The sequence below is a fragment of the Oikopleura dioica genome, chromosome 2 (genome assembly GCF_907165135.1).
Source record: "Oikopleura dioica chromosome 2, OKI2018_I68_1.0, whole genome shotgun sequence".
Taxonomy (NCBI): domain Eukaryota; kingdom Metazoa; phylum Chordata; class Appendicularia; order Copelata; family Oikopleuridae; genus Oikopleura; species Oikopleura dioica.
The window spans coordinates 11,015,659-11,039,816 of NC_137292.1; the positions used below are offsets into that span (position 1 = coordinate 11,015,659).

At 39.3% G+C, this 24,158-nt stretch overlaps 2 protein-coding genes and 2 long non-coding RNA genes across 4 annotated transcripts; all 4 read right to left on the reverse strand.

The window, feature by feature from the left end:
* Window positions 1-1,516: 1,516 nt before the first annotated feature.
* Window positions 1,517-12,288, reverse strand: LOC145698240 (uncharacterized). Its single transcript, XM_081775442.1, has 13 exons — window positions 12,264-12,288; window positions 12,067-12,192; window positions 11,217-11,316; window positions 10,398-10,461; window positions 9,775-9,913; window positions 8,936-8,994; window positions 8,240-8,328; window positions 7,419-7,527; window positions 7,232-7,294; window positions 3,202-3,230; window positions 3,055-3,150; window positions 1,706-1,763; window positions 1,517-1,641 (listed from the first exon to the last, which is right to left on the reverse strand). The coding sequence occupies exons 1-13, from the start codon at window positions 12,266-12,268 to the stop codon at window positions 1,517-1,519; spliced, it is 1,062 nt and encodes a 353-aa protein (XP_081631568.1). The 5' UTR covers window positions 12,269-12,288.
* Window positions 12,289-13,545: 1,257 nt separating this feature from the next.
* LOC145699610 (uncharacterized) lies at window positions 13,546-14,337 on the reverse strand. Its single transcript, XR_014134047.1, has 4 exons — window positions 14,312-14,337; window positions 14,132-14,205; window positions 14,046-14,080; window positions 13,546-13,579 (listed from the first exon to the last, which is right to left on the reverse strand). It is a non-coding gene; the product is annotated as an uncharacterized LOC145699610 (long non-coding RNA).
* A 1,029-nt stretch (window positions 14,338-15,366) lies between these two features.
* Window positions 15,367-16,876, reverse strand: LOC145698241 (uncharacterized). Its single transcript, XM_081775443.1, has 4 exons — window positions 16,752-16,876; window positions 16,161-16,278; window positions 15,844-15,964; window positions 15,367-15,578 (listed from the first exon to the last, which is right to left on the reverse strand). Exons 1-4 carry the CDS (start codon window positions 16,841-16,843, stop codon window positions 15,367-15,369), a joined length of 543 nt encoding a protein of 180 aa, XP_081631569.1. The 5' UTR covers window positions 16,844-16,876.
* Window positions 16,877-17,663: 787 nt separating this feature from the next.
* On the reverse strand, window positions 17,664-19,165 carry LOC145699851 (uncharacterized). The gene is made up of 3 exons (XR_014134093.1): window positions 19,045-19,165; window positions 18,652-18,751; window positions 17,664-17,837 (listed from the first exon to the last, which is right to left on the reverse strand). It is a non-coding gene; the product is annotated as an uncharacterized LOC145699851 (long non-coding RNA).
* Window positions 19,166-24,158: the final 4,993 nt, after the last annotated feature.

The following is a 24,158-nucleotide window of genomic DNA, read 5'->3' on the forward strand; positions in this document are numbered from 1 at the left end:
CAATACGTAACTCATCTTGATTGTCTCTTTCTTCATGCGCCAAGGAGTTAAATGGCGCAAGAACTAAATAATTATTTTCGTAGCTTTATCAGTGAGCCTTTCCTTGGGATGAGTCAGGTGCGTCGCCGCCTAGGCATAATTAAAAAACAAGGGTACCCTTCTTTTATTCACATTTCGCGCGATAAACTACCCACAGTTCCAAACGTATCAGCACAGCACGGCCGCAGATGCTTTTTGAAAAATTGCACCTCGGAGCACGTGGTGCCCAGCGCGCAACGTGAATCCCGAAAAAAAAATTATATAATTTTGCAAATTGGAATTCCAGCGCACCCGTTTTTCTTTATCAAAAAAGAGCCAAATGGAAGATTGACTGATTTACAAGTAGATCAATTCAAGGTTGATTTTCTCCAGAATCAGCAAAAATGAAAGGCTGAAACTGAATGGGTTTAAGATTGCGGAGGTCTGCTTCCGCCCGTTCCACGTTGTTCAAAATTGACAAAGAGTCATTTTGTGCTCTTCCGAGGCTTTCCATCAAATGCTATAATCACTTTTCCGGCTTTTGCGAAGTCTGATTTTGCACTATAAAACGATTCCATGTACGAACAAAGAAGCAAAAACCCATGATTTCAACTTTTGCTCGTTTTCTCGAAAACCGCGGTCGCAATTTTCTTTATCTCCCTGAGAGTTATTTTTATTCATTCCTAAAAAATACTCAAGAATCGCGACAACACGTCGTTAAACACGTTGTTTGCCAATTCGCAGAGAATTAGGGGCGCAAAAAATCTTGTCTCGACGAAGAAAAAATCCGTGAGAACGATGTCGACAAGATTTTGAAATGAATCAAAGTAATTAAGGACTATTTTAGTGGCAGCTAAGAGGAATTTTATTTCTTCGGAGGAATTAAATTTAATTAAGAATTAATTGTGAATAAGACAAAAAAAAAGTAGTTATTGTATACCTAGTTCCAGAAGTTCGTTTTTCGTAACATGCGGTTTATGTTCTATTTGGTGGAAATTGCGGTCGAAGCGACTTTTCGCGACTTGGAACTAGGAGACACTCTTGTCTAGTTTCAATGCGATTAATCAAGCGATAAACTTGACGGTACTCCATCAACACTTTAGCATAAGAAGCATAAATAAGGAGCGAGGAAGGCTCTTTTATTACTCCCTTCCACCAAACACGTTTTACTTGAATATAGACCAATCTCATCTGGTTCGATTTCGTTGAATGCCACTCAGTTTCAGACCCTTCAGATTTTAAATCTAGCACTCGGGGTCCTTATTCTTTGCTTGGTTTTGATGATGCCGACAAAGTCAGATAAGAACGGAGGAAAGGGTCTCGAAATTCAACTTGAATTTCTTCTGATTTTCGTTGGAACTCGTTTTCGTTGTCATAATTGCATCACGATTCTTGGGAGCGAAACCGTTACAGTATCTCAATGTTAATAACAAAATATTTAGGGTGATCCCGGGCTTACAATCAAGGTCCCAATTTATACACTTGACACTAATGGTTATCAACTACAGGTAGGTAATTCATCCCTGACAAAAGCACCATCGGAATATCCGTCAACGACATATTTATCTTCATACTTGACATTTTCATCAATTATCTCCTTGTCTCTCAGCGTATTAGGGGCGGCTAGACATTTCATAATTGAATTTTTCCAAGAGAAGAAATTTCAAATTTCGCAAATGTGACTTACCGGAAAAGACGGCAGTGTAGCCAACGTAGTTGGACATATCCACTCGGACCTCTTCAGCCTAAAAGATTTAAAGAGTTACAAAGGTAAGGTTTGTTATAAATTCAAAAGGGCCCCGCTCTTAGGTGAATGTAAATTATGACAAAATTCTAGGGTCTCTTTTAGAGATAAAAATCTTACTTTATGCCTTTGTTTATAAGAAATTGGGGAATAAAAAACCGCTAAATTGAGTTCAAATGGTTCGTCCTTTTTATTTTGACGTCCGTCGTAACGGCTCTTAGATAGAAATCCAAGGCCGAGGAAAAAAAGACCGTCAGACTTTATTTTCCCGTCGTTTATCAAAATTATTGAAGCTCTCTCAGTTTCGAAAAAATGTGGTCAGATTACTCCAGAGCCTGCGAAAACTTTTTCCACTTCAAAGTTTGAGTTTTCGCTTGTCATAATAATTTTCCGGGTTGGTTTTTCTTTTAGAACAAGTTTGGAAGTTGTAAAAAATTAAGTTTGATTATTATGATTGGGAGTACGTGTGAGAAATATTTGCATTTTCTGGTGCATTAAAATTTTTCGCTCTGACGCGGGGGAGCAGATATTTGAGATGATCATTTTTAGTCCTTTTCTTCGCCCTTAAGTTCATTTAGCTCTTATATCATGTTATGATTTCTGATCCAAAACAATGAAGTTTGTTCATTCGATATTTGATTTCCGGAAAAACTATCTTTTTCAAACGGGCTCGACAATGGAACAAAAAACTGGTAATTTTTTATTTTCCGAGATTTCACGCGCTTAGCAACGACCGCAGAAAAATGTCGAGAAAATCGTCGAAAAATCTTAAATTAAATCTGCCGCCTTCTAATTCTATTTCCTTGATTCCTCTTTCCGAGTGTTACGCAAGGAACATATTGAATATAACACATTGGGCATAGACTAGTGATAATATTCCTCGAGAGTGCGGCTCGCGAAATAACGACCACTCAATTTGAAGAGTTCTGTGCTTAGATAACGTGCGAAAATTACGTACGGCGATAAATTCTGATGCTCACACGTGATTTCGTGCATAAACTTTCAGGAACCAGGCTGGCAGTTACTTAGAACGTAGCTCTTCACTTTTAGAATCATTAGAATCACTGGCCATTCTCTGAGCGACAAGATGAGAATATTTTCTATAATAATATTTATATACTTTATAAGAAATATTACTAACGTATATTTCTGCAAGCTCTATAATTTTTTAATAAAAAATTGTATTTTAGAAGCCAACTCGCCAATCAGGAAGAAATCGCTTCCAGAGACAACATACCGAGCTCATCAAAAAGAGACGATTTTAACCCTTCCTTTTGTTCGGAAGAATTTACCTGTATCTGATATTGTAGATAATTGAACGCCTCGTTTAATCCGAGCTCCTTATCAGCTGTTTTGTGAGCTGGCTTGTCAAGTAGATAAAATTGAATCTAAAAAATTGTCAATTTGAAGAAGAAAAAATTGAGAAAAGAGATTCTTACGTAACAGATCTTGTCCCCACAGGTCAATCCTCGAAGCAGGGGTGGATATTTTGATATCAAACCATTATTTCAACCGTTTTTGATTTGAAATTTCAAAAGATAATCGCAATTTCAATTTTTTCAAATTTCATTGTCTTTGCAAAGAAAATGATTGTGCTGCCAATTTTGAAATTTCAATCATTTCATTTTTCAATTTTCAAAACTTTTTCAAATCCAGACTCGTTTTGCAGATTTTTTGCAGATTTCATTTTCATTTCAAATCTAAATAGGCTCACCGAGCGGGGGCGCCGAGCAGTGAGCCCGCCGAAAATAAACTGGAAAATCTTGCCTATAAAATAAATCTTTTGAATTTTCGAATTCGGGAAATTTCTCGCAAGCAATAAACTTTATATAGTAAAAGCTAAAAACTAACAATTTCAAAAGCCCACGAGAGCTGTCGATTTCGGAGCATTTCCGACTCTACGCGATTTTTTCGGAAAATCCGCCGATGCTTCCCAGTCGTCTTCGTTTGCCCAAGATCGCCGTTTGCCCAAGTTAATATATTTGATGTGAATAAATTTTGATTTATTGACAAAAATCGAGTGGTCTCCGCTCGCCTAAGTCGCTTTTTCCCCGAGATCGTCGTTTGCCCAACTTGAGGAAACGGCGATTTGGGTAAAGGGCGATGTGAAGTAAATTTGATTTATTCATCGCTTAACTTTATTTACAATATTGTTATTGACTCCAACGTTAATCCCGGCTTCTCCAATGGCAATCTTGGCTTCAACAACTTCAATCATGGTAACCGTTGCTCCGACGTCAACGGTGGTTTTTCAAGCGTCAATCCCGGCTTCTCAGACGTCAAGCTCGACTTCACCAACGTCCATTTCGGCTTCTACGTTAACCCCAGTTTCACGAACTTCAATCTTTCGGGCTCTGTTGACAATCCTGGCTTCTCCAGCGTCAATCCCGTTCCTCCTAGATTGGGTTGACGTTGAAGAAACCAGGATTAACATTTGCTAAGCCAGGATTGAAATTGCTGAAGCCTGGATTGACGATATTGAAGCCAGAATTGACGTTGAAGAATGCACGATTGGCGTTATTGATGCCAGGACTAATGTTTGAGAAGTCGGGATTGACATTGGAGAAACAAGAATTGAAGTTGGTGAAGCCAGGATTGACGTTTGAGTAGTCGGGATTGACGTTATAGAAGCCAATGAAAAAATTTATTGATCAATCAATTGAAATTATTTCACATCGCCGAAGATCTCCGTTTCCCAAGCTGGGCAAACGGCGACTTGGGGAAACTGCGACTTGGGCAAACGGAGACCACTCACAAAGATCCCCGTTTCAAAGAGTTGGGCGAATGGCGACTTGGGGAAACGGCGACTTGGACAAACGGAGACCACTCGATTCTATCCGTTTCCGCGCTGTTCTCTGATCCTCCGATCTGATCAGAGCAGTGTTTGAAACAGTGTTTGAAAAATGATGAGCAAGCGCTCATTCTCACTCACTCATGTAAAATTTCAAGGCCATTGCTCGCGCTCACTCGCTCACCTTAAAATTGCGAGATCTCTGCTCGCGCTCACTTGCGCTCGCTTACGACCTATTTTCGTAAAAATAACGTCCGATTTGCGAAATCTTTCCTGATTTCATTTTTAAGGGCGCTACCGTCGATTCCCCAAGTTGACCCTTGAGTAACTCGGGACTTAGTTATCTAGGCGGTCCCTATTTAGGCGTATTGAATAGATCAATCCTAGACCTTAACTTTAACAGAGAGGTTTCTCAATTGATTAACAAAAAACGGCTAAATTTCGGCTTGAAGTCAACATCTTTGCCAAAATGGCCTAAATAAAGGCTTGAATAACTCAAAAATAAGCCTGATAACGAAATCTCATTTTATTTTAAACTCATTATTTGAACATTGATATTTAAAGTGAAAGAAGGATTTTTAAGGGATCCCCTCCCGATTTGAAAAATTTCATCGAGAGCTTTTGCTTGGTATAATTTTAAAATGATCATCGTCTGAGGATCATTTCCATATATTATGTCAAGGGGCGTACGTCACGTGATTAGCCGTGACAAAGGCTTGAAAATGGCTTATTTTGATGAAAAAAATTACTAAGAAAAAATTCGCAAAATTTTCGACTTTTTAAAGTCGACGAAATCATATAAATGAGGGCTTTTTAGAAAGCTTAGACGAAGCTGAATCAGAAAAAATAGGTCCTGATAAAATCAATTGCCACAAAGAGGTGCTAGAGAGCATAAAAAGTCACAAAAATGGCAAAAAGCAGTCGAAAAAGTTTTTGTTTAGAGAAATTCTAAAATCCTTGACCAAATCGGATGCCTGTACTAGAGATTGTAGAAGAGGTATCAAGGAAAGTTTGGATAATAAAATAAGGGGAATATATTAGAGGTGAAAAAGTAGTTCGACTTTGAAAATGGCCTAAAACCGGGTTTTGGCGACTATCAATGTCTTTAGAGCGATTTTTATAGGTGATTCCCCTTATCAAATTTATTTTCTATACTAGAGATTGCTCATTTAGAAATGCTCTTTAAAATAAGCCCCTAACCTTCAAGATAGCTAAGCCCGAAAAAGTAGTTCGACCTCAAAGTTGGCGAAATCGGGGGATCCCTTAATGAGAAACGAAAAATAAGAAAATTTATTTTTTGAAAATTGTTTCTCAAAAATCTCCCGGGCCTTGAAAATTTCAGTGTTTAATCATCACGAGCGAGCGCTCATGCTCGCTCACTCATGAAAAAGTTTGGGGCTTCTGCTCGCGCTCGCTCACTCACGTTAAAATCGGGGAACCTTCGCTCGCGCTCGCTCACTCACGAAAAATTTCGGGGCTCTGCTCGCGCTCACTCGCTCATCTTAGTTTTGACCATTTTTTGCCTGAGAATCGAATAGTCGGACGAGCGCGGGCGCGAAGGGTCCGATTTTTGGATGGGCGGATGTGCGCGGGCACAACTCCAATCGAAAGACACGAAAAACAACCAAAACCCACCGAAAACCCACCGACCAACAAAGAAAACGGACGCAATTTACATAGAAAGGACCTATTTTACGCAGAAAATATCCGATTTTCTAATTTTCTGTGTAAAATAAGTCCTTTTCTCGGTAAAAAGTCGACTCGGGTTTGACTTTCATGGGATATGCCATGAGCAGAGATAGCGAAGCTGACGGCTAAGGTTAGCTTAGCTACCGGGAAATTTTTTTGACCAGCTTCGCTACTCTCAGCCAGGGTTGTAAATCACCCTGACCACCGCACCTCGAGGGCGGGGTGGTTGCATAGCACCTTGATATTTTTTGAGGTGGGGTGGGGTGGTCACGGAAGCACCTCAATTTTTCGAAGCCGTGGCAATGTACGACATTTCCAACTCTGAGTCAGGTTCAGGTGCCTGACTCAGGCCAAAATACTGGGTATTTTCGACCAAGTTCGTAAAATTAAAAAATTTCATTTTTATGCACCCTGAGGGTGAGGTGGGGTGGGGTGGGTGGATTTGGATCCACCCTGGTGATTTTTGAGGTGGGGTGGGGGTTCGAAGCCACCTTAGAATTTTTCAGGGTGGGGTGGGGTGGTTCTCACGGCGAAGTCGAAATGTCGGGGTGGTGTTAGGGTGGGGTGGCTGGGGTGGGGTGCTCTCAGCTACCGGGAGACACTGATGAGATCCCCCCTAAATCATAAAAAATAAAGGGTTCACTAGAATTATCCAAAAGGGAAATAAAGCGGGCTTACGTTTTTCCCCTCCTTGAAATCTGCAAAAATTCGTTTTTTCAATTTCATTTTTCAAACTGTTTTCAAATCGAAAAACAGGCTTCATCAGCTGAAAAGTGCGTTTTTTCAATTTCAAATTTATTTCAAAACCGTGCGAGAAGCTTTTCTGTTTGCAATCATCGCACATTTCATTTTTCAACTTTTTTTCATTTGCAAAGCTATTTCATCAGCTTTTTTTTGCAATTTCATTTGAAATTTCAGATTTTGAAATGATGAAATTGATGATTCCACTTTTTTGAAAAACGGGTTGATATCAAAATATCCACCCCTGCCTCGAAGGCGATTGATGCGCAAGTAGCCGACGCCAGCAGCTGCCGATAGTGCCGTTTGGAACTCTGGCTTTGGGTTGTTCAACGTTATCAACTGACGTGGACAAAGATGTTAGCGCAAAATAAGCTACAGTAATTCTCTTTAGGATCAGCTGCGATTATCCCGAAGAGTCTTGAACTGTTGAATAACCGACTTTTAGAAATTCTTCGTAGAATCGTTCCTTGACAACTGGGCCCATCTCGTTGACATCTGTTATATTTACTTGAAGAAATTTGTGTCGCTTCCCAGCGAAACATTTCTGTTGATGGTTTTATCTTGACAGGTTAAATTCATCCCGCGCCGATTTGAAATTAATATTTTGGCGCTCTAAAGTTCCTGTTGGCTGAAATCCGGAAGGCACGGAATTAGAAATTACTATCGCCTTGACCTGGTGTCACTCAAAGTCCCCGCAAATTTCATGATTCTCAGCTATCAAACTAAGCCGAAATCGTCAGACAACTCCGACGGTGAAAATTAGCCCACCGCGACATCTGTCATTTCTTGTTGTGGGAAAACCAAAGCCTAAACAACGATTTTAGTAAATTGTGCTCAATTCGCGGCCGCTTCTCATTTCAATTCATCTTTTTTTCGAGGAGGATGACGAAATTAAACTGCGTAATTATGGGCTTCGCTTTCAGCTATATTGGTCAGGTGGGCATCCTTCACAGAAAAAAGATGTATTACTGATACAGTATCAGTCGCGAAATTTTGCATTATACTTTGAAGTTATTTGGCCAACTCGATTTGCTACCTTAGACTCTTTTTCCAAAGAATCAATTAATTGAATCTTTTTTAGTGAGAAAGAAGAGTGCTTTCTGTTTATTGTAGATTGGAGTCTATTTTTAGAATAATGATGAACGTTATGAATGGCGCCCATGATACAATTAATTAGAGGCTATTTTTTATCAAGAATAAATGGAAAAAAATGATAAGCGGAAATGAGCTGTGAGGTTAATTTCAAAATTACGAACCTGGACGGCATCGAAGGTCTTATGCGGGTTTGCGGAAGGTGACTCGTTGTAGTAGTAAATCGTGTAGTCAGTGTGGTGGTGATGACCCGCTGAAAACGGCACGGCTCAGACTGCGCTCGAGAAAGATTACTACTCGATTCTGACACCGACCGTGGTCGATGCTGAGCTGCTTGATTACCACAAATCCAAAATATGCCACCGTCGTTTTTCGCGAGTTTTTTCGTTATTTTGTTTTGAATAAATTTATGTTCGATTCGCACTTTATAGAATCTGCTTCTATTTGACGTTCTTATTACAAAAATTTTGTAAAAAAGAAGCTCTTGGAAATTTCAAGCAGTGAGCTGTACTCGTTGGCTTATCTGGCGTCGAGGAAGTGGCCGATGCGATGGAATTTGTAAATTGTGCCAAAATGGAAAGCGATAACAATGTCCGCTCGCTCAGTTCTAAGCACCACAAAACTCTTGTAAGACGTTTTATTCAAGAATTCTTATGCAAGGTCTATCTTTCTATTTCTTTTAAGTTCATTTCAAAGGATAATTGTCTGTTCATTTCCTCGAGTGGCCACAAAAGGAGCCTATGAAGGTTGACCCAGTTAAAGTGAAAATAACTTCCTGTCTTTTGATCTGTTTGGAATGTTTAATTGGTTTCCAAATGGTTCATTTTTAGAGAAGCTTAGTATCAAGTCTGAGCCGATTCCTGCGGTTACGGGCTGAACAGAGCGCGTCCTGAGCTGGAGAGGCTGCATGCTTCGTGTTCTGAAAGAGAAAGAGAAAGTTAGTTGTGTTCCCATTCTAAAGGGATTTGTGAAGTAATGAGCTCATTTACGCAAGCAAACTGACTGGCAAGAGTGTAGCCACGGAAGAGCTATTTGACCAAAACTAATTAAAATGCTAAAGCGTGGAGGCCATTTCGGACAAGAGGCTTATGGTAAGGACTCCCAGAGTCAGGAGCCTTACGGGCTCCTCCCTTTTCGAAAAGAAAAACAAACACCGTCTGCCATCTTCTCCAAAGATTGCATAAGGTGCTTAACACGTTTTTGCTTTTTGGGCTGAAAATTTTACGAAATAATTTGATAAAATAAAAAAAACAAGAATATAGTCTCCAATTCATTTTGTTTGGGGCAAAAACTTTTGGGTAAAAAGTTTCGAACTATTCCTTTGTATGTAAAGATGTTCAATTCTAGCTACTTTCAGCAAGCATCTTTATTGTTGGTTAATATTGGAGACTCTTAGCTGCCAACGAACTCATTCTTTTGGCCAAAAACAAAACGGGAGCTTAATGAGAAACCATCGTTATCAAATTATCAAAAACGTTTTGGGGGTTGATCTTTCGGTAGAATCAAGATAGTCTACCGGTAAACAATCGAGATCTTTGTGGAGAGATAATCAAATTAGTTTCTTTCTGGAACCTGAGTTGTCTATGAAAGAAACCTTGCTGCTTAGCACTTACTTATTTACTTACTTGTCAGTTAAAGAATTTGAATTAAGTTATTGATTGATTATTGCGCGGTTATTATTTATGATCGGTAGACTTACGAGTCTTCAGGACTAGCTCCTTCCCAAAAAATCCAATCTTCTGTGGAAAATGCCCATTCAAAGGTGTACGCCTGTCCTTTTTTCGGAGTTCTTTTCGAAGACCAAAAGTTCGCATCGATGTATCGCACTTCTTGAGATCCCATTTTGTAACGTTCCAAAAATCTGACTCTAAGCCGTATCTTTAAAGTTGATCTGCGGGGCTATTTTCACGTAAAAGCATTTCGTGGATAAAGATCGTGGGTTATTGAATTGGGTGAATTTTGATTACTGACGTTTTTCAAAAAGCAAAGTCAAAAATGTGGTTAACGTGATTTGAATTTGTGAGTGACATTAACCCCGACAAGGTAACAGACTTTAGAAAAGCGCCTGAGCGATTGCCGATTTCGCGCATTTCAAAAAGAAAGGAGGCGAAATCTGATTACGCTTTGGGAAAAAAGTGATTGTGGCAAATTTGGCTTGTGGCAGATTTTAAGTCAGACTTTTTGAAACTCTTTTAGGAAGTTGCAGAAAAATTGCTAAAGCATTGAGTGGTTACTGGGGAAGTTGAAGTGGTGCTGGACCGGTTGGTAAATTACAGGTTCTGCCTGGCGCGTCTGGTTACATAGATTGTTTTTGGAACGTTGCCTTGTACCAATACTCGTTTGGATCTGGAATCTGCCAAAACCACTCAGGCGAGTGCATTGATATCTGAAAGCAAGGTGTGAAATTGGCGCTCTTGAAAATATACTAGTATCTTGCGAGAAAAATTAAAGAAAACCTGAGTTCCCAAAAACTGCAGAACTAAAAAGCTGAGTCAAGTCAAGGCCTTCTCCTGCATCTGGGGCAATTATACAGAAAGTACGTTTAGAGATGCATTAGACAGGAGGAACAAGGGAAACGATTCGCGAGAATGTCGAATAAAAATTCAATTGATACTAATTGAAGCAAAGCCCTCATCCTCTAAATGCAAGGCTTGCTTTTTTTTGGCCTGTTCTTCGTTTTATTTTTTGCTTTGGTTGCTTTTATCTATCTGGCACTCCTCAAAACAAACTAAGTACAATTCAGAGCAAATTCTGTTTAATTTCACTTTCAAGCAATCTTACTACCGACGAAAAAAGGTTGGGCGATTGTATTCACAATAACTAGGGCGTCTCGACGAAAAATATTTATTTTCAAAAAAATGCCCAATCTTTGAAATATCAATTTATCGGGGCGGCGCGAGGAAATGGTCGATAGTTCGTAAATACGAAAACTGAATCTAATAGAGCTTACGAGAAATTGAATCAAAATAATTAATCAGAAAAAGACCGTCTTTTCAAACCGTTGGGAGTTCTGAGGTCAATGAAATCTCTTATGAAATATATAAAAATTCTGCAAGAGGTACTCTTGATGAAATAATTTTTCGCGAAAGCGGCGAATTATTTCAGTTCTGGAGGCATCTAAAAGCTGCTATAATCTGTTACCTTTCCGCCATGATACCACAAATCGGATGCCGGGTCGTCGCCGAAACTAGGGTCCAACGAGTAGATTGAGCAATTTCCCGTAACCCGATCAACGGCGTAACTAAAAATGCGATGAGCCACGGCTTTATAACCGGTTTCGACTTTCAGCGCCAAAAATTCTAGCTTTCGTTTCTTTGAACAACTGCGAAAAAAATGCAATTTAGCGAACGTGTAAAATGAACAGTCACTTCATCAAAAGGAAGTCAACTGTTTTGGCTACTTAGCAAACTAGCAAGTACTTGATCCTTTCTCGGTAGACGTGTTTAGGGGCTTTTCTTAAGCATAGGTTTTTTATTGAAACAGCTTTTAGGGCTCAGATGCTTGCTATCCTAGCAAATCTGTTTTTCATAACTCAGGTTAAACTTTAGTTTCTAATTGCATCTAAATAAAGAGGTATTTTGCTTATTGGATCAGCTGTATTTAAATGCAAGAGGTCATTAATAATTCATTGTCCAGGAACTTATTCGAAGAGAAAAGTCTTAACAAAAAATCTCGTGCTTTCAACAAACACGAGTCAATTTGTTATTCAGGACAGCTTGAAACTTGTTGAAAAATATCTAAGTTCACGTAGCCGCTATGTTCCGCCCCGTTTCTCGTGCATTTTTCGCTATTTTGTTGAATCGCGTTTTCAGCAATTAGAGCAAAGTATAGATACCAAGAATTCGGCGCTTTCATTGTTAGAGTGCCAGCGACACCGCTAATTGCAGTCAACTGTAGAAGTAGTCTTACTAGTTTTGTAAAGAAAATTAAGTCTTCAAATATTTTACTGTAGCCCAACAGAAGTACAAGATAAATGAGAAACGCTGCTTACCCTAAATCCGAGCTAAAATCGTGGATAAACTCCATTTCTGTGAGTCCATAGGCATTGATAAGATCCGCAAATCCAGCCGTATCGAGTGTGTACCTCGCCAATTTCTTATCGTAGTCGTAGTGAATGCTTAATTTGTGAAAATCAGTCTTTATCTTCGTGTCCTTTTTCGTCGTATTCAGATAGGGTTGAAAGCGTACCTCATATCGTAAACTGGCGATTCGAAACCTCTTTGTTGCAGGGTTCAGATAATAAATTTAAGGTCAGAGGAAAAATGAGGACTCAAGGTGAAAAATTGGATTGGTATCGAGCTTGCGGTTAGGAAATCCTGAGCCGGACGTGACCATGATCCACGAAAGGGGAAGCGACCACGTCCTTCTTGTGGCTTTAAAGTGAAAATAAGATAGTCCCGCTGCCAATTTAATTGTACTAGGAGTATGCCACGGGGAACTAAGAACTTCCGATCAAGGAAGTTCAGCCAAGACCAACTTGAGTGCACGGCAAAAATCGCGCCACCTCGCAAGTCCTGCAAAAATAGCTTTAGTTGTTAAAAAATTGAAAAATTTAAATATCTCCTCTTTAAAAACTTTTCTAACGTGTGTCCGTACACCGTGAGAAAGATAAAACGAATATCTGTGTTCATTGAAAAATTGTTAATTTTTGCACACGTGTTCTCGCGTAACGGACACTTGGGGTAAATATTTTCCTCTTCGAATGCCTGGAGAATTACTTCAAGATTGTAATTAGCCGTGCTTGCCATCACGTGGCTTTTGACCGACCGGTGAAACTTTTCCGATAATTTAACAGTATAAAATGGTCATTTATGAGCGAATCAAAATGCCTACCCTTTTGATAATTCCTCAAGTTTTTAAGAGAATAAAAACTGCTCAGTTGTTTAATAGACTTTGAAGCCACAAGCGTTCACAATCTGTCTACGTGTATTTAATCCATAAGGTGCTGATATGAGAAGCTGTAGATCGGTAGCTATGTTTGGGGCGCATAAACCGGAATCAACCGGTGTTTTGATAGATCCCCCTAAGAGTAGATATAGTTCCATATTTTTTGGATAACTTGAAGCTGAACCCAGAACCCAGCGCCTTATCAGGGATCATTATTATTTTAGATTACAAAGGCAACTTTTGAGCAAATTGTTTTTTGGAGAGTCGTCATAGTTATTTGACAAAGTTTAAATTCTATCCGCATTCTTAAATTATTTAGAAAAGTCGAAGTGGCTAAAGCGGTAAATATTTAAGATCCCATTCCGTAAATGTAATCCTTGACTTCAAGTTTGCTATGCCAGGCTTTGGCGGACATTTGTGGAATTTCCGGTGTGTGCGAGGTCTGGCAAACCGTCAGATCCGGCAACAGAAATACTTCCGCGGGGGGCGTTTCTAATCTTACTCTGAAGATTTCGTACACTTTCAGGAGGCTCACGTTTTTATGTTTTAGCTTAAATTTCGGGGTCACTTCGGTAAGTCCTTCCTTGCAACACAGCAGTGGCTTCTTCGTCGATGTACTTTGTAAGGTCAAAATTCAATCTGCTTTTTCGTAACCTCTAATTTTCTGGTCAATTTTGACGCTGGAGGGGGGCTACAAAGGTGGCACTTTGCTCGAATTAAAAGAAAATGTCTCGTGATCGGGTTTAATCTCACTTCGAATTTTGCATTTAGAAGGTAAGAATGAGCCACTTAAGGGTACCCAAAATATATTAAATAGAGTTAATGACGATAGATCTCAGATTTAAGAGGAAATATAGGCATATAAAAAGCCCTAGGCATTAAAAGAACGATTTTTTAAGGAGCATCGTCTTTTGAAAGAAATTTAAGAAATCAGTAGTCTTCTAAAATGGTCCAAAAAGAGACAGGCTGAAATTTCAATTATCCCATTTCCGGCCGAATCGCTAGAAAGATGACATTGCAAATCTTGACACGTCTAAAAACGCAAACAGCGCTTTCGGTTAAATCAGATTGACCCGGGCGAGCCTGGACGACGCGCAGCGGGATGGAAACGGAAGTTTCTGAAAAGTCGAATGTCAAAAACATGTCAATGCTCGTTTCTAAGCGCAAACCTGTTGGTATTGAATAAAAGACATCAAGTGCATACGACGCGGCCTTGTCCGGATATTTGAGTCTTTTTTGGCAGCTCAAACATGTGTTTCGCAATTTCAACAAATCAAAATAACGAACAGAATCAAATCCGCGTAAAACATAAATTGAGACATTTGTCAGCCGCTTTCCTTGCACTCCACTGCCACGCTACTTTCCCACGAACACTTTTTATCAGATTTCATGAAAAAAATATTTAGATGATGGTTCAGTTTTGATGTTCTTTCGAAATTGCAATGTGAGAAATGCCGCTCAGGTGAGGAGTCGAATTCAGGTTCGCATTCCACAGCGAGGAAAAGATGGAGATTCTAGTCAGGTTGAAGATCACCCAAACAGAGCACCTCTAAAGTCGAATTCCCAGCTCAATTTACCAGTAAAGACATTTCAGAGACAACAGAAAAGGATGATTTTTTCCGTCGCTGGGCTCGAAAAAACCTGAGTCAGGGTCTAAAAAGCTTTCCGACTTCGCTTGAATTTGAGAATAAAATAAAAAATTCTTCTTGCGAGGCCGCTCTGGACGTTCGTTTTTTGAAAGCCGCTTCGCGGCTTTTCTTTAAAGATCTTTCAGACCCTAATTGAGGTTGGGCTAAGAAAATCTTTTTACGCATTCAGTGCTTGTTATTTTAATGCGTTTATTTTTTCCGTTTTTCAAAAACAAAGAAACTCACGTTTCGTTTCGCCTATTCGTTGTGTAACTGCACGTGAGTGTCGTTAAGAGAATTAGAACCCACCCGATTGAAAATAATTGCTTCGATTTTGTTTCTAATAAATATGGCTGGCCGCGCGTGTGTTTTAATTGCAAGCAACTGCGGGTTTGAAAAGGCGTCGTTTCAATAGTTTTCGCGTTATTTGCCGAAAATATGAAAATGACGGGGATCCACGTTCTCCTGGAATAAGCCGAAGAATGTGCTTTTTATTTATTGAAAATAAGAGAAACATTCCTCACCTGGCAGGTTACTCTAATTCAATTGTAAACTCTTTCATTATCTGATCAAAAACGACATGTAAAAGGTTGATAAAAGGGCAATTTCGGCCTATTAGACGGATAAACAGTTTGAGGACCCTGACTCAGGTTTTCAACACAGGTTACTGAGTCGAGCATGAAGGCTTTTCTGACGCTGACGAAGACTATTTATATTTCGCGCCACCAAAAGTGCAAACTTTCGCCAAGAGAATGTCATGTTCATCCCGCATTCACTCAAAACGGGGCGTTATGTTTGGCGCAGTCTCCACCGAAAACGCTTGTCTCTGTTAGAAATCTGTTCCTAGTGGGCTCGAGATCCGGCTCAGGCTCAACCTTTTTGACGTCCGTGACGAAATCCGGACTCATCAGCACTTCCAACAGTGGCACGAACTCGTAGTCGACACTCGTCTCGGGATTTTGAAACTCCGGGATGAAAATTGGACTGCCTAAATCAATTTTTACACGAGTCAGGAAGTAAGCTTTTTTGGAATTTCGTAATTTTTTAAAAGGCTGGTCGAAAATCTGACTTTTTCAACCCTTTCTCGGGTCTCAAAAAACGAAGCTTCTCGAGAAATGAATGAAAGAGGGATACCTCGCTTTCTGAATTTTGAAAAATTTGGACCGGCTTGGAATTTGGAATTTTTGAAAGGCAGGAATTTTCAATTAGGTCTAATTCCGGAATCCGGCGTGATTAGATTTTTTGATGAAAACCTTTGAAAGACTCAAGTTGCTTCGTGTCGCACTCGAAACCATCGTAGAGGAAGTGAACTTTGTTGCCGGCGAAATCCCACTTGGCAGTCGTGTAGATTCCGTTTTTTCGCACCGACATGATCTTTCGAAAAGGCCATAATTTATAGAATAGAAAGTTTGCTCGCCTTTACTGCTAGTTTTCTACAGTAAAAAAACAGAAAATCAAGAATGGTCATTTGCGAGGTCTTTGGAAAATGCGTCTATAATTATTTGCAGAGCTTGTTTTTAAAATTACGGAGGGTTTTGACCACGAGGGTGTCGTTTTAAGGGACTCTTTCCTGATCTGGGTCGGCCCCGGGTCTTTGGTCATTGAGTCTGCGGTAGAATTTGAGAAATTCAGTTCCGGTGTTGCGCTCCAGGTTGACGACGCTCTTCGTGGCGTAGAACTCATAATCACTGAAGCGTCATTTTAAATACAGGACAAATTCATCATTGTGACTTAAATAAGAACAGACAGTTGTAAAGCCCCTTAGCAGGCGCAAAAATCCTTTCAGATTTATTTTGAGACGCTGGTCTCGACACCTTCTGAGGCCCTACACGGGTTAATATTTAGAGACTCCTAAAATAAAGAGTTCATCGAATTTACTTTCTTAATCCTCATTTGTTTGTTTCGCGTTTTCGCGCGATCAGAAACACTAAACCGCACGATTTAACATTCTAACACATTCTTCTGTAAACATGACACTAGTAGAAGAATAGTAGTAAAAGAACAAACCTTGATACGATTTGAGAAGATACGAAAAAGAAGCTTACATATGCTGCATGTTGCTGTACGCACGAGTTACTCAAGTTATCTTATTTTGAAAATTAACTTCTCTTCATTATCATTTGAAATTTTCTTCTAAGAAGTCATGATGTCAGAAAGTCACCTTGTGAAGTTTGCCCATCTATCCGGCTGTCCCCCAACCGGATCGTCCGAAAAAACACACTGAAATAACAGCAAAGGGCCAAAGAATCTCATTCTCTGCAATTTCAAATGGATCTAATAATGGCCTGGTCTACTCTCTATTAGAATCGTTTCTTTGTTTTTCGCGCATAAATACAAACTTCGGAGGAGCGTTTTCCATGCTCAGATGCCTTCGTTTCCAACAACTACAAACAGAACGACTTATCAGATCATCCCGAGAAAGGTCTTGTTCATGCTCGCTAGCGGTAAACATTGCCAGTCAGAAGTGCTGTCAGTCAGCCCGTTAGAGATGTGATGATCTTTTGAATTTCAATGGAATTCATTCGGTGTAATCTCAGCGTTTTGACACGCCGCAGTCGGATGATGCCGCGGCCTCAATCTGCACCCTCTTCGGACGAAGGATAATTGTAAAACCCATGCTCCCCAGGCTTGGAATTTCATTCTTACATCAACTGGTGCTCCAGATACGGAATTTGCTTCGTCTAAATTTTGTTGACTCTCAGACTCTATCTCAAATTCAAGGTTCTCTCGGCATCAATAATAGACGATCAAGTATAATCTGCGTAATCACATTCAACAATAATTATGTTTTTCATCAAAGTTAACAGTAGAAACCAATCGAACTTCACGAATAGACATCAAGATCGTGCTCTTGATACTTTCAAGTGCGGACTGTTTATTCTCACTGTAAAATATCTCAACGGAAATGAACAACATAAGCAATTCTCTTTGTATTTCTTCTGTTTAGTATTATTACTTTTTTTAATCAATCGATTAGAGTTTGGGTACGCTTGATGCCGATCTTGGTAGCGTATAAACACATAAACGCACGCTTGGATTTTTTTATCGAGCAAGATTAAATTTTGATGGACGCAATTTATTTTGAGAAAACAAAATCAGGAGAGATTATTTTTGGTGTCCGCGAGATGGTATGCAAATATGCCGCGCTCGGGGATCGTGGAAAGTTTCAAATTGTTTTTCCAAAAGCATGAAAAGTCAGTAGGACACGTTCTGCGCCTTGCGCTGGAATGGAAGCTCCCCATAATAACTAAATATAGAAAAGATAAAGCGAAAAGATGGAGCTCAACCAAAGCAGTAACTTCTCACTTTGGACTGGTTTGCTAAAAACAAGGGATGATATAATTAGTAGTTTAAGGGGGTAGAACTAGATTTTTGGAAAAAAACGTGATTTTCGGAAGGCACTTTAAATAAGAAAAAACTGTTTTTACTTATGATTACGCAATTTCCTCAAAAATGTTGCTAGATAAATGGTTAAACTATCTTAAAATGAGATTTAAAAAACTTGGCTAGTCACGTGACTCGAGAAATTTGAGGACGCGAATACGCTAAAATTGCGATTTTCAAAGAGGTGGGTTGACGTTTCGCTCTCTAGCGCCAAAATGTGTTGACGAAAAAATTTTAAGAAAAATGTTGTTAGATCTAGGTTTGTTCTATCTTCAGCCGAAGAGAGAATTTGAAAATCTAAGCTCTCCTGGCTTTGAGCGCCGGTCTAGAATTGCCTATTTTCAAAAAACCTAGTTCTACCCCCTTAACGAGAAATTTGTAGTAAAAACTCATCAAAATTTTTGGTAGACAAAATCGCATCGGTTTTTAGCAAAATTTAGCCAGTAAAAAGTGTCAATGAAACTTTCTGAGAGAAATATGCGTTGTGTTTCTCCTAGAAGAAGATAATTTCCGCGTAAAATATCCGTCCAAGATCCGATACATTCGATTATTTGCTCAACCCTCTTGCGGGCACTTTTAAATTATTGAACGAGAAATAAACTCGTTGATGCCTGTGAAACATTCTTTTAGTGGAACGTTGCTTTAGAAAGGGCCCGCTGTTTGAATCGCTTTTGCACCTGTGGATTTCGTTCCTGTAGTATTTTAGCGTCTCGTACTCGATCTCCGCCGGGGTTGCGCTGCAGCTGGCTTCTTCGCTATCGTCGGACTTATCCGCGCCTTGTGTAAAAAAGATTAAAAACAGGCGCTAGAACTCACCGTCTAGATTTTAATTGGCTTATAAGAATTTCCAAGAACTCCGAAAATCAAAAACCTCAAAGTTATCTTGAGAATGAGACGTTCTAAAATGAAGCTTCACCGGCTTTATGAAGGGTAAACCCGCTTTGCGTCATTTTAGCAATAAAATAATTTCGAAAGCATAATATGATAAGAAAAGATAGAATCTTATCATTACAAATTCAATATCGCCGTATGTTTACGAAACTCGCTTTTACGAAAAATGAAGTACTTACATAATTGCTTGACAAGAATCTTGCGGATGATATTTATGATCAGCTCGACAAAGCCGAAAAAGGTCGCAGCCGAAATCCCCAAAAACAGGCCGAAGCATCCTCCGAATGAAGTGACAATAAACTATTACGCGCTATAATACATCCCCTTTGCTCTAAGCTTAATTATTACTAATAGGTTATAACTATAGGGCCTTATAACTAAGGGCCTATATTTTAGGGGTGCGGTAAGTTCATATTATATATAATCATTCAATTTATATGTCACTCGAGCCTCCAATGTCTGATAAATATCTGATGAATGGGTACTCAGCATACTCTGCAGAAGTGTTTCGTTTTTGTTTCGAAACGTAAAGTATGAAATCATCGTCTGAAATTCGGAACACTTTTCCTTTGATCATCAACTCGTTCGTTTCCATCGTAATTAATATCGAAGCAATGTCTTTCCAACGGTTCAAATTTGATTGCAGGTGAGTCAATAAGACAATTATAATTGTTGTTTTGAACAATTCCTACGTTGACTTCAGTATCGGTCGTAGTATTTATCCACTAATAAGATATAATCGTTTGATTGAAGAACACAAACAGATTTTGTTTTTATCTCACCTTGTGCCCGTATTGAATCTGTTTGGAATGAGGCGTTGAATGATAGCAGTCCTTTTCTCTCCCGTTGATAAAACATAGACTTACTCAATTGAATGCAAGGAAGTACCGTTAAATTTAAGTTAAGGGCTTAAGTATCTCGCAAGTTTTAGTTGAAATAATTAATTGCTACCTGTCTGTTTGGTCCAGGGGTCTAAATTCGCAGTGCGAATTCGCTTTATTGCGAAGCGATGCGAAGCGAAGCGAATTCGCTTTCGCTTCGCTTCGCACTGGAGAGCAGAATTCGCTTCGCTTTCGCTTCGCAAAAATTCCCAAATTTTCGCATAGATTTTCGCACATCAAGCGACTTTGCTTGATCAGAATGATCTTTATCAACAGGGCTTATCTAGAATCGAAGATGATCTCCTCTCCTATCGAGCAAGGGTGACCATTCGGGCAAGAAATCGTCGATTGGCCATCCGAATGCCCGGCCGAAATGAAGGGCCAAGAGTCGCACCGTGCGAATGCCCGGTCGAGTTGGTGATGGGATTTTCAATAGATAAAGGTTTGAAAAATAAGTTTCGAGAGGCTTTTGATTCAGTAAGAGGAGCAAGAGAGCAAAAATAAGTGTAAAGAATGCGAAATTTAAGAATTTTCCTCGGCGCGGGCTAGACTGAAATGCCCGAAAGCGCTGAATTCCCCGAAAGTGCCGAACTTGCCAAAATGCCCGCTTTTGCCCGGCCAAATTTAAGGGGCTGAGAATGCCCGGCAGAACACATTTTGCCCGGAAATTGTCCGTTTTCCCCGACTTCCCGATGCCCGAACGGTCACCTCCGCTATCGAGTTTGTTACTAACTTGGAATTATCAACAGTTAGATCCACCATTCGGCTTATATTGACGAGCTGAAAAAGGTACAATAACAGATTTTTTTGTTATTTTCTGCTTCAAAAATAGGTTTTTGAAATCATCTTTGCTTTTGAGTGGCTGATTGTTAAAGATTCTTGCCGAGAATGCGTTTCAATTCAAGCGAAAAAATTTTCGCTTTTTTTCGCAATTTTCAATGATATTTCGCTTCGCTTTCGCTTCGCACATGGGCGAAGAATTCGCTTCGCTTTCGCTTCGCAAAAAATTTGAAAAAATGGTTCGCTTTCGCTTCGCTTTCGCACTAGGATTTCGGCTGATATTTAGACCCCTGTTTGGTCAATAATGTTAAGTTCTTGTTTGTACAAGTTTGTACTTAGGAGAGCATTTATCAATGATCATGGATCGTTTTGAATTCCGGTTGATATTTTAGCCATCAAATTGATCAAAAATTGTTATAAAATTTAGAATTCGTTCTGTTAGTGATTTTTAATTGCCGAAAATGGATGAAACTGGCAATTTTTCTTGGCGATTCTATGATGCACCAATTAATGGCTCTTTTATAATTATTAGTAAATTATATTTCACTACACAAGTGATCTTCTTATCAACAGCTCCTTATCGCACTTACAATTCACCCGGTCAACCTTCGATTTGAACGCCAGCAACTCTCGTTTTACGCAGCTTATGTGGTCTGTTCTTTGAGGTTTTCATAATGATTATTTACGAATTAATAACGAAAGTGAAAATTCGCGGAGTTTCAGATTGCTTTTTCAATAAATTTGGCAAAATTGGATCTACGCACTGCGAAAGCATTAGAGCTAGAATTTTGATAAATATTGCTTTCTCACGCGGAGGCAGAAAATGAGTTCTGTTTCTTGGGGTAGATTTTAAATTTTCTAATTTCATATCTCGTCCACGTGCGGAACCAAACTAACTCGATTTTGATGTTTTTCAAGCTTTTTACAGTCTCAAACCAAATCATTATTATCACGAGAATCACCCTCTAAAGTTTAGAGTCTAAACTTTATAATCTAATGCATACATTCTAACTAACACTCTAAGCAAGAAATTTTGATAAAATTCTTTCGCATAATTTTGTTTTGTTCTAGTTCGCGGTATTTAGTAGTAACCTCGACGAAAAGAGAGCAGTTGCGATAGAGGCCGTCAGGTATTTTATCCGGGAAGAATGGAGCTAAGAATGTCCTCGAGTGAAAAATACTTTCTTCTGGAAATTTGAGTACTTTACCTTTACAGTTGCACAGAGCAAGTGTCCTTTTTGATGGTGAACACAGTTTATCTAATTTCTGTGAAAATTTTATGTTTTGAACCATCAACCTGTTGATTGAGCACTCATTTATACAATGTTCTTAACTCCAGTTTAAAATTGCCTTCAAGAAGCTTAGTTCTTAAGGCCGTTAATAAATTCTCAAAAACAAACTCTCCATTTGACCATTTTAAACAAGTCCCTTCAGTGTAGTTATCAAAGAATGCCAATTTTCCCTTTTTTGTGCAGTTGGAGAACGGACTTCCAAGTTTTGTCGTTGTTTGCTATACTTTGTTCTAGCTTAGCAACTTCTCGGTGATTGATTTGGTTAAAATTCAAGTGCGTAGTTTTGACTCAAAACTAGACAATTCCCGTTTACCCTACTGTTTTATGTAACGATACTTGTGATAAAGAGAGACTGAAGCTCAGCAATTTCCACCAAAAATAATTAGACTGGAATATTTTTACACTCCAAATACATAATAATTGCTGGAACAATTTCCTGGTGAAGTTTCACGATCGGAATCGACTTTGACGAAACTTGTAGTGACTAGAGACAGAAGTAAATGAGAAATAATAACTTGTTAATAACGCGTTTTGGGGAACGAGCACTTAGAGCTGTCCAATTATTGAGATTCTATGAATGAGAAAATACTGCCACGTGATAATCTAATTGCTCCTAATCGGGGCTGCGTTGAGACAACACAATTAGTGGCGTTATAAACGAAAAACATAAACTTGTTATGGACGTAATTAAGTGTAATAACATTAATGGTAATTACATATAAAATAATTGTTCTGATCGCACCTTTTTGAAGTCAAGCACTCGTTGATGCTTGTCAGAATAGTACATTGAGAATCCATCGAGAAAATGAGTCCATCCTTTTTTCAAGGATATCTACTGTAAATATCCTGAACTTTGATGTTTTCCGGAAGCGGTGCCTGAGGACCAATCGCTCGCTAAAAGGTAAAAATGCTTAAAAGTTCACTCGAATTCTATTTATGGTCCACTCTGTCCCCTTCCCTCAAAACACCGGAAGACGGGCGCGTTTTTAGAGTTTTTATGAGAGCAGACTCTAACCGTTGTAGGCAAGAACTATATTTAGGCTTGAACTATTCCGCGGAGTGTATATTTTGCAACTGTTGCGCTGGTTTCAGATTCTTTGATCTTCGAAAAGAACAACTTCCGCAGAAACTCTTCGAGTAGGTTTGAAGCGAAACCAATTCCTTCCTTCTTGAAAGAGGTGATATTTCCAGCTTAGGCGACATTCTTCTGGCCCCGATCGACATGCTTATTCACGGAAGACAATATCTCCTGAGGATTCTTATATGACGAACATTGCCAAATTGATGCATCAAATTTCTATCCTGGACAGGTGTGCCCCGAAACCTAAAACGTCAAAGTCTGGCCTTGTTTCTTGATATAATGTGTGCATCGTGATATTCTTTGGCAAGCTTTTTTAATTGCAAATCATTTTGTAAAAGGTGATTTTCTAAAATTCGAATTGCCAGACAGCTTTTTATTTAATTAACCTTGCCCTTCAAAAGATCCAAGTTCTTTGCCAACTGAATCTTAGTGGGAACGTCTCTATCCTCTGGGTTACTTTTGGCTGCTCATGGGAGAATTTATCCGACGCGGTCCCTACTCAGAGAAAGGTTCGTCCAAATGTCAAGCAGCTTTTGTAACCCTTCTTGGGTAGTTTCTCGGGTTGTTGCTCAGGTGGTGCTCAAATTTGAATAATTGACAACTTAGCTTACAAAATTCCTCGGCTACGAGTTCGAAATTTACAAATAGAGTATCTTTACTCCCTCCGTAAGAGTTTTGCAAAACACGTTTATTAACGAGTAATTCCCGGGTTAAAAAGTTGATGCACCTGCCCGAATTTCTTCTTTATATTTTCGGTATAATCGGATATGTTCTTGGCGATCTCTTCAATAAATGTCGCATTGACCAAGTTTGCTGAAAGTGACGTGTCCGTCAATTTTTATCGGCACATGATATTCACACCAGCATGTTATTTATGTCGATGGCCGTGGAATAATTATGAGTTTACCATTATATAAATTTCCAATGAGCGGGTAGAGCGTCGGAAACTTGCTCTGCAGATCGTATCTCGAATGCAACGAGTTGAGGCAAAATGCAATTTGCGGAAAGTCGGGATTCGTTTCTTCCATTGTCATTTTGCTAATGCCGCGGTACTGTCTACGTCACGGTCAAAAATAATCGCTTCCCTTTTAAAATATACTCCAACTCTACAATAATCTTGAGGCAAGCGGCGAATTTTGTGATTGAATAAATTACGCTCTAGCTTCAAAACTTTTCAAAAACTATCTTTGTGCAGGTCCTTAAGAAAAGCGACCGCACAGCCGTTAGTGGTTTTTCCTTCCCGGGGGTCAACGTCGTTT

Coding starts and splice junctions, on each gene's coding strand:
- LOC145698240 (XM_081775442.1), bottom strand. Junction 7,295..7,418: donor CGAAGAATTTCTAAAAGTCG/GTTATTCAACAG, acceptor ACCCAAAGCCAG/AGTTCCAAACGGCACTATCG. Junction 1,764..3,054: donor ATCTACAATATCAGATACAG/GTAAATTCTTCC, acceptor TAAATCTTTTAG/GCTGAAGAGGTCCGAGTGGA.
- LOC145698241 (XM_081775443.1), bottom strand. CDS start 16,843: ATGAGATTCTTTGGCCCTTTGCTGTTATTTCAGTGTGTTTTTTCGGAC. Junction 16,279..16,751: donor AGATGGGCAAACTTCACAAG/GTGACTTTCTGA, acceptor ATGACGCTTCAG/TGATTATGAGTTCTACGCCA. Junction 15,579..15,843: donor GCAACTTGAGTCTTTCAAAG/GTTTTCATCAAA, acceptor AAATTGATTTAG/GCAGTCCAATTTTCATCCCG.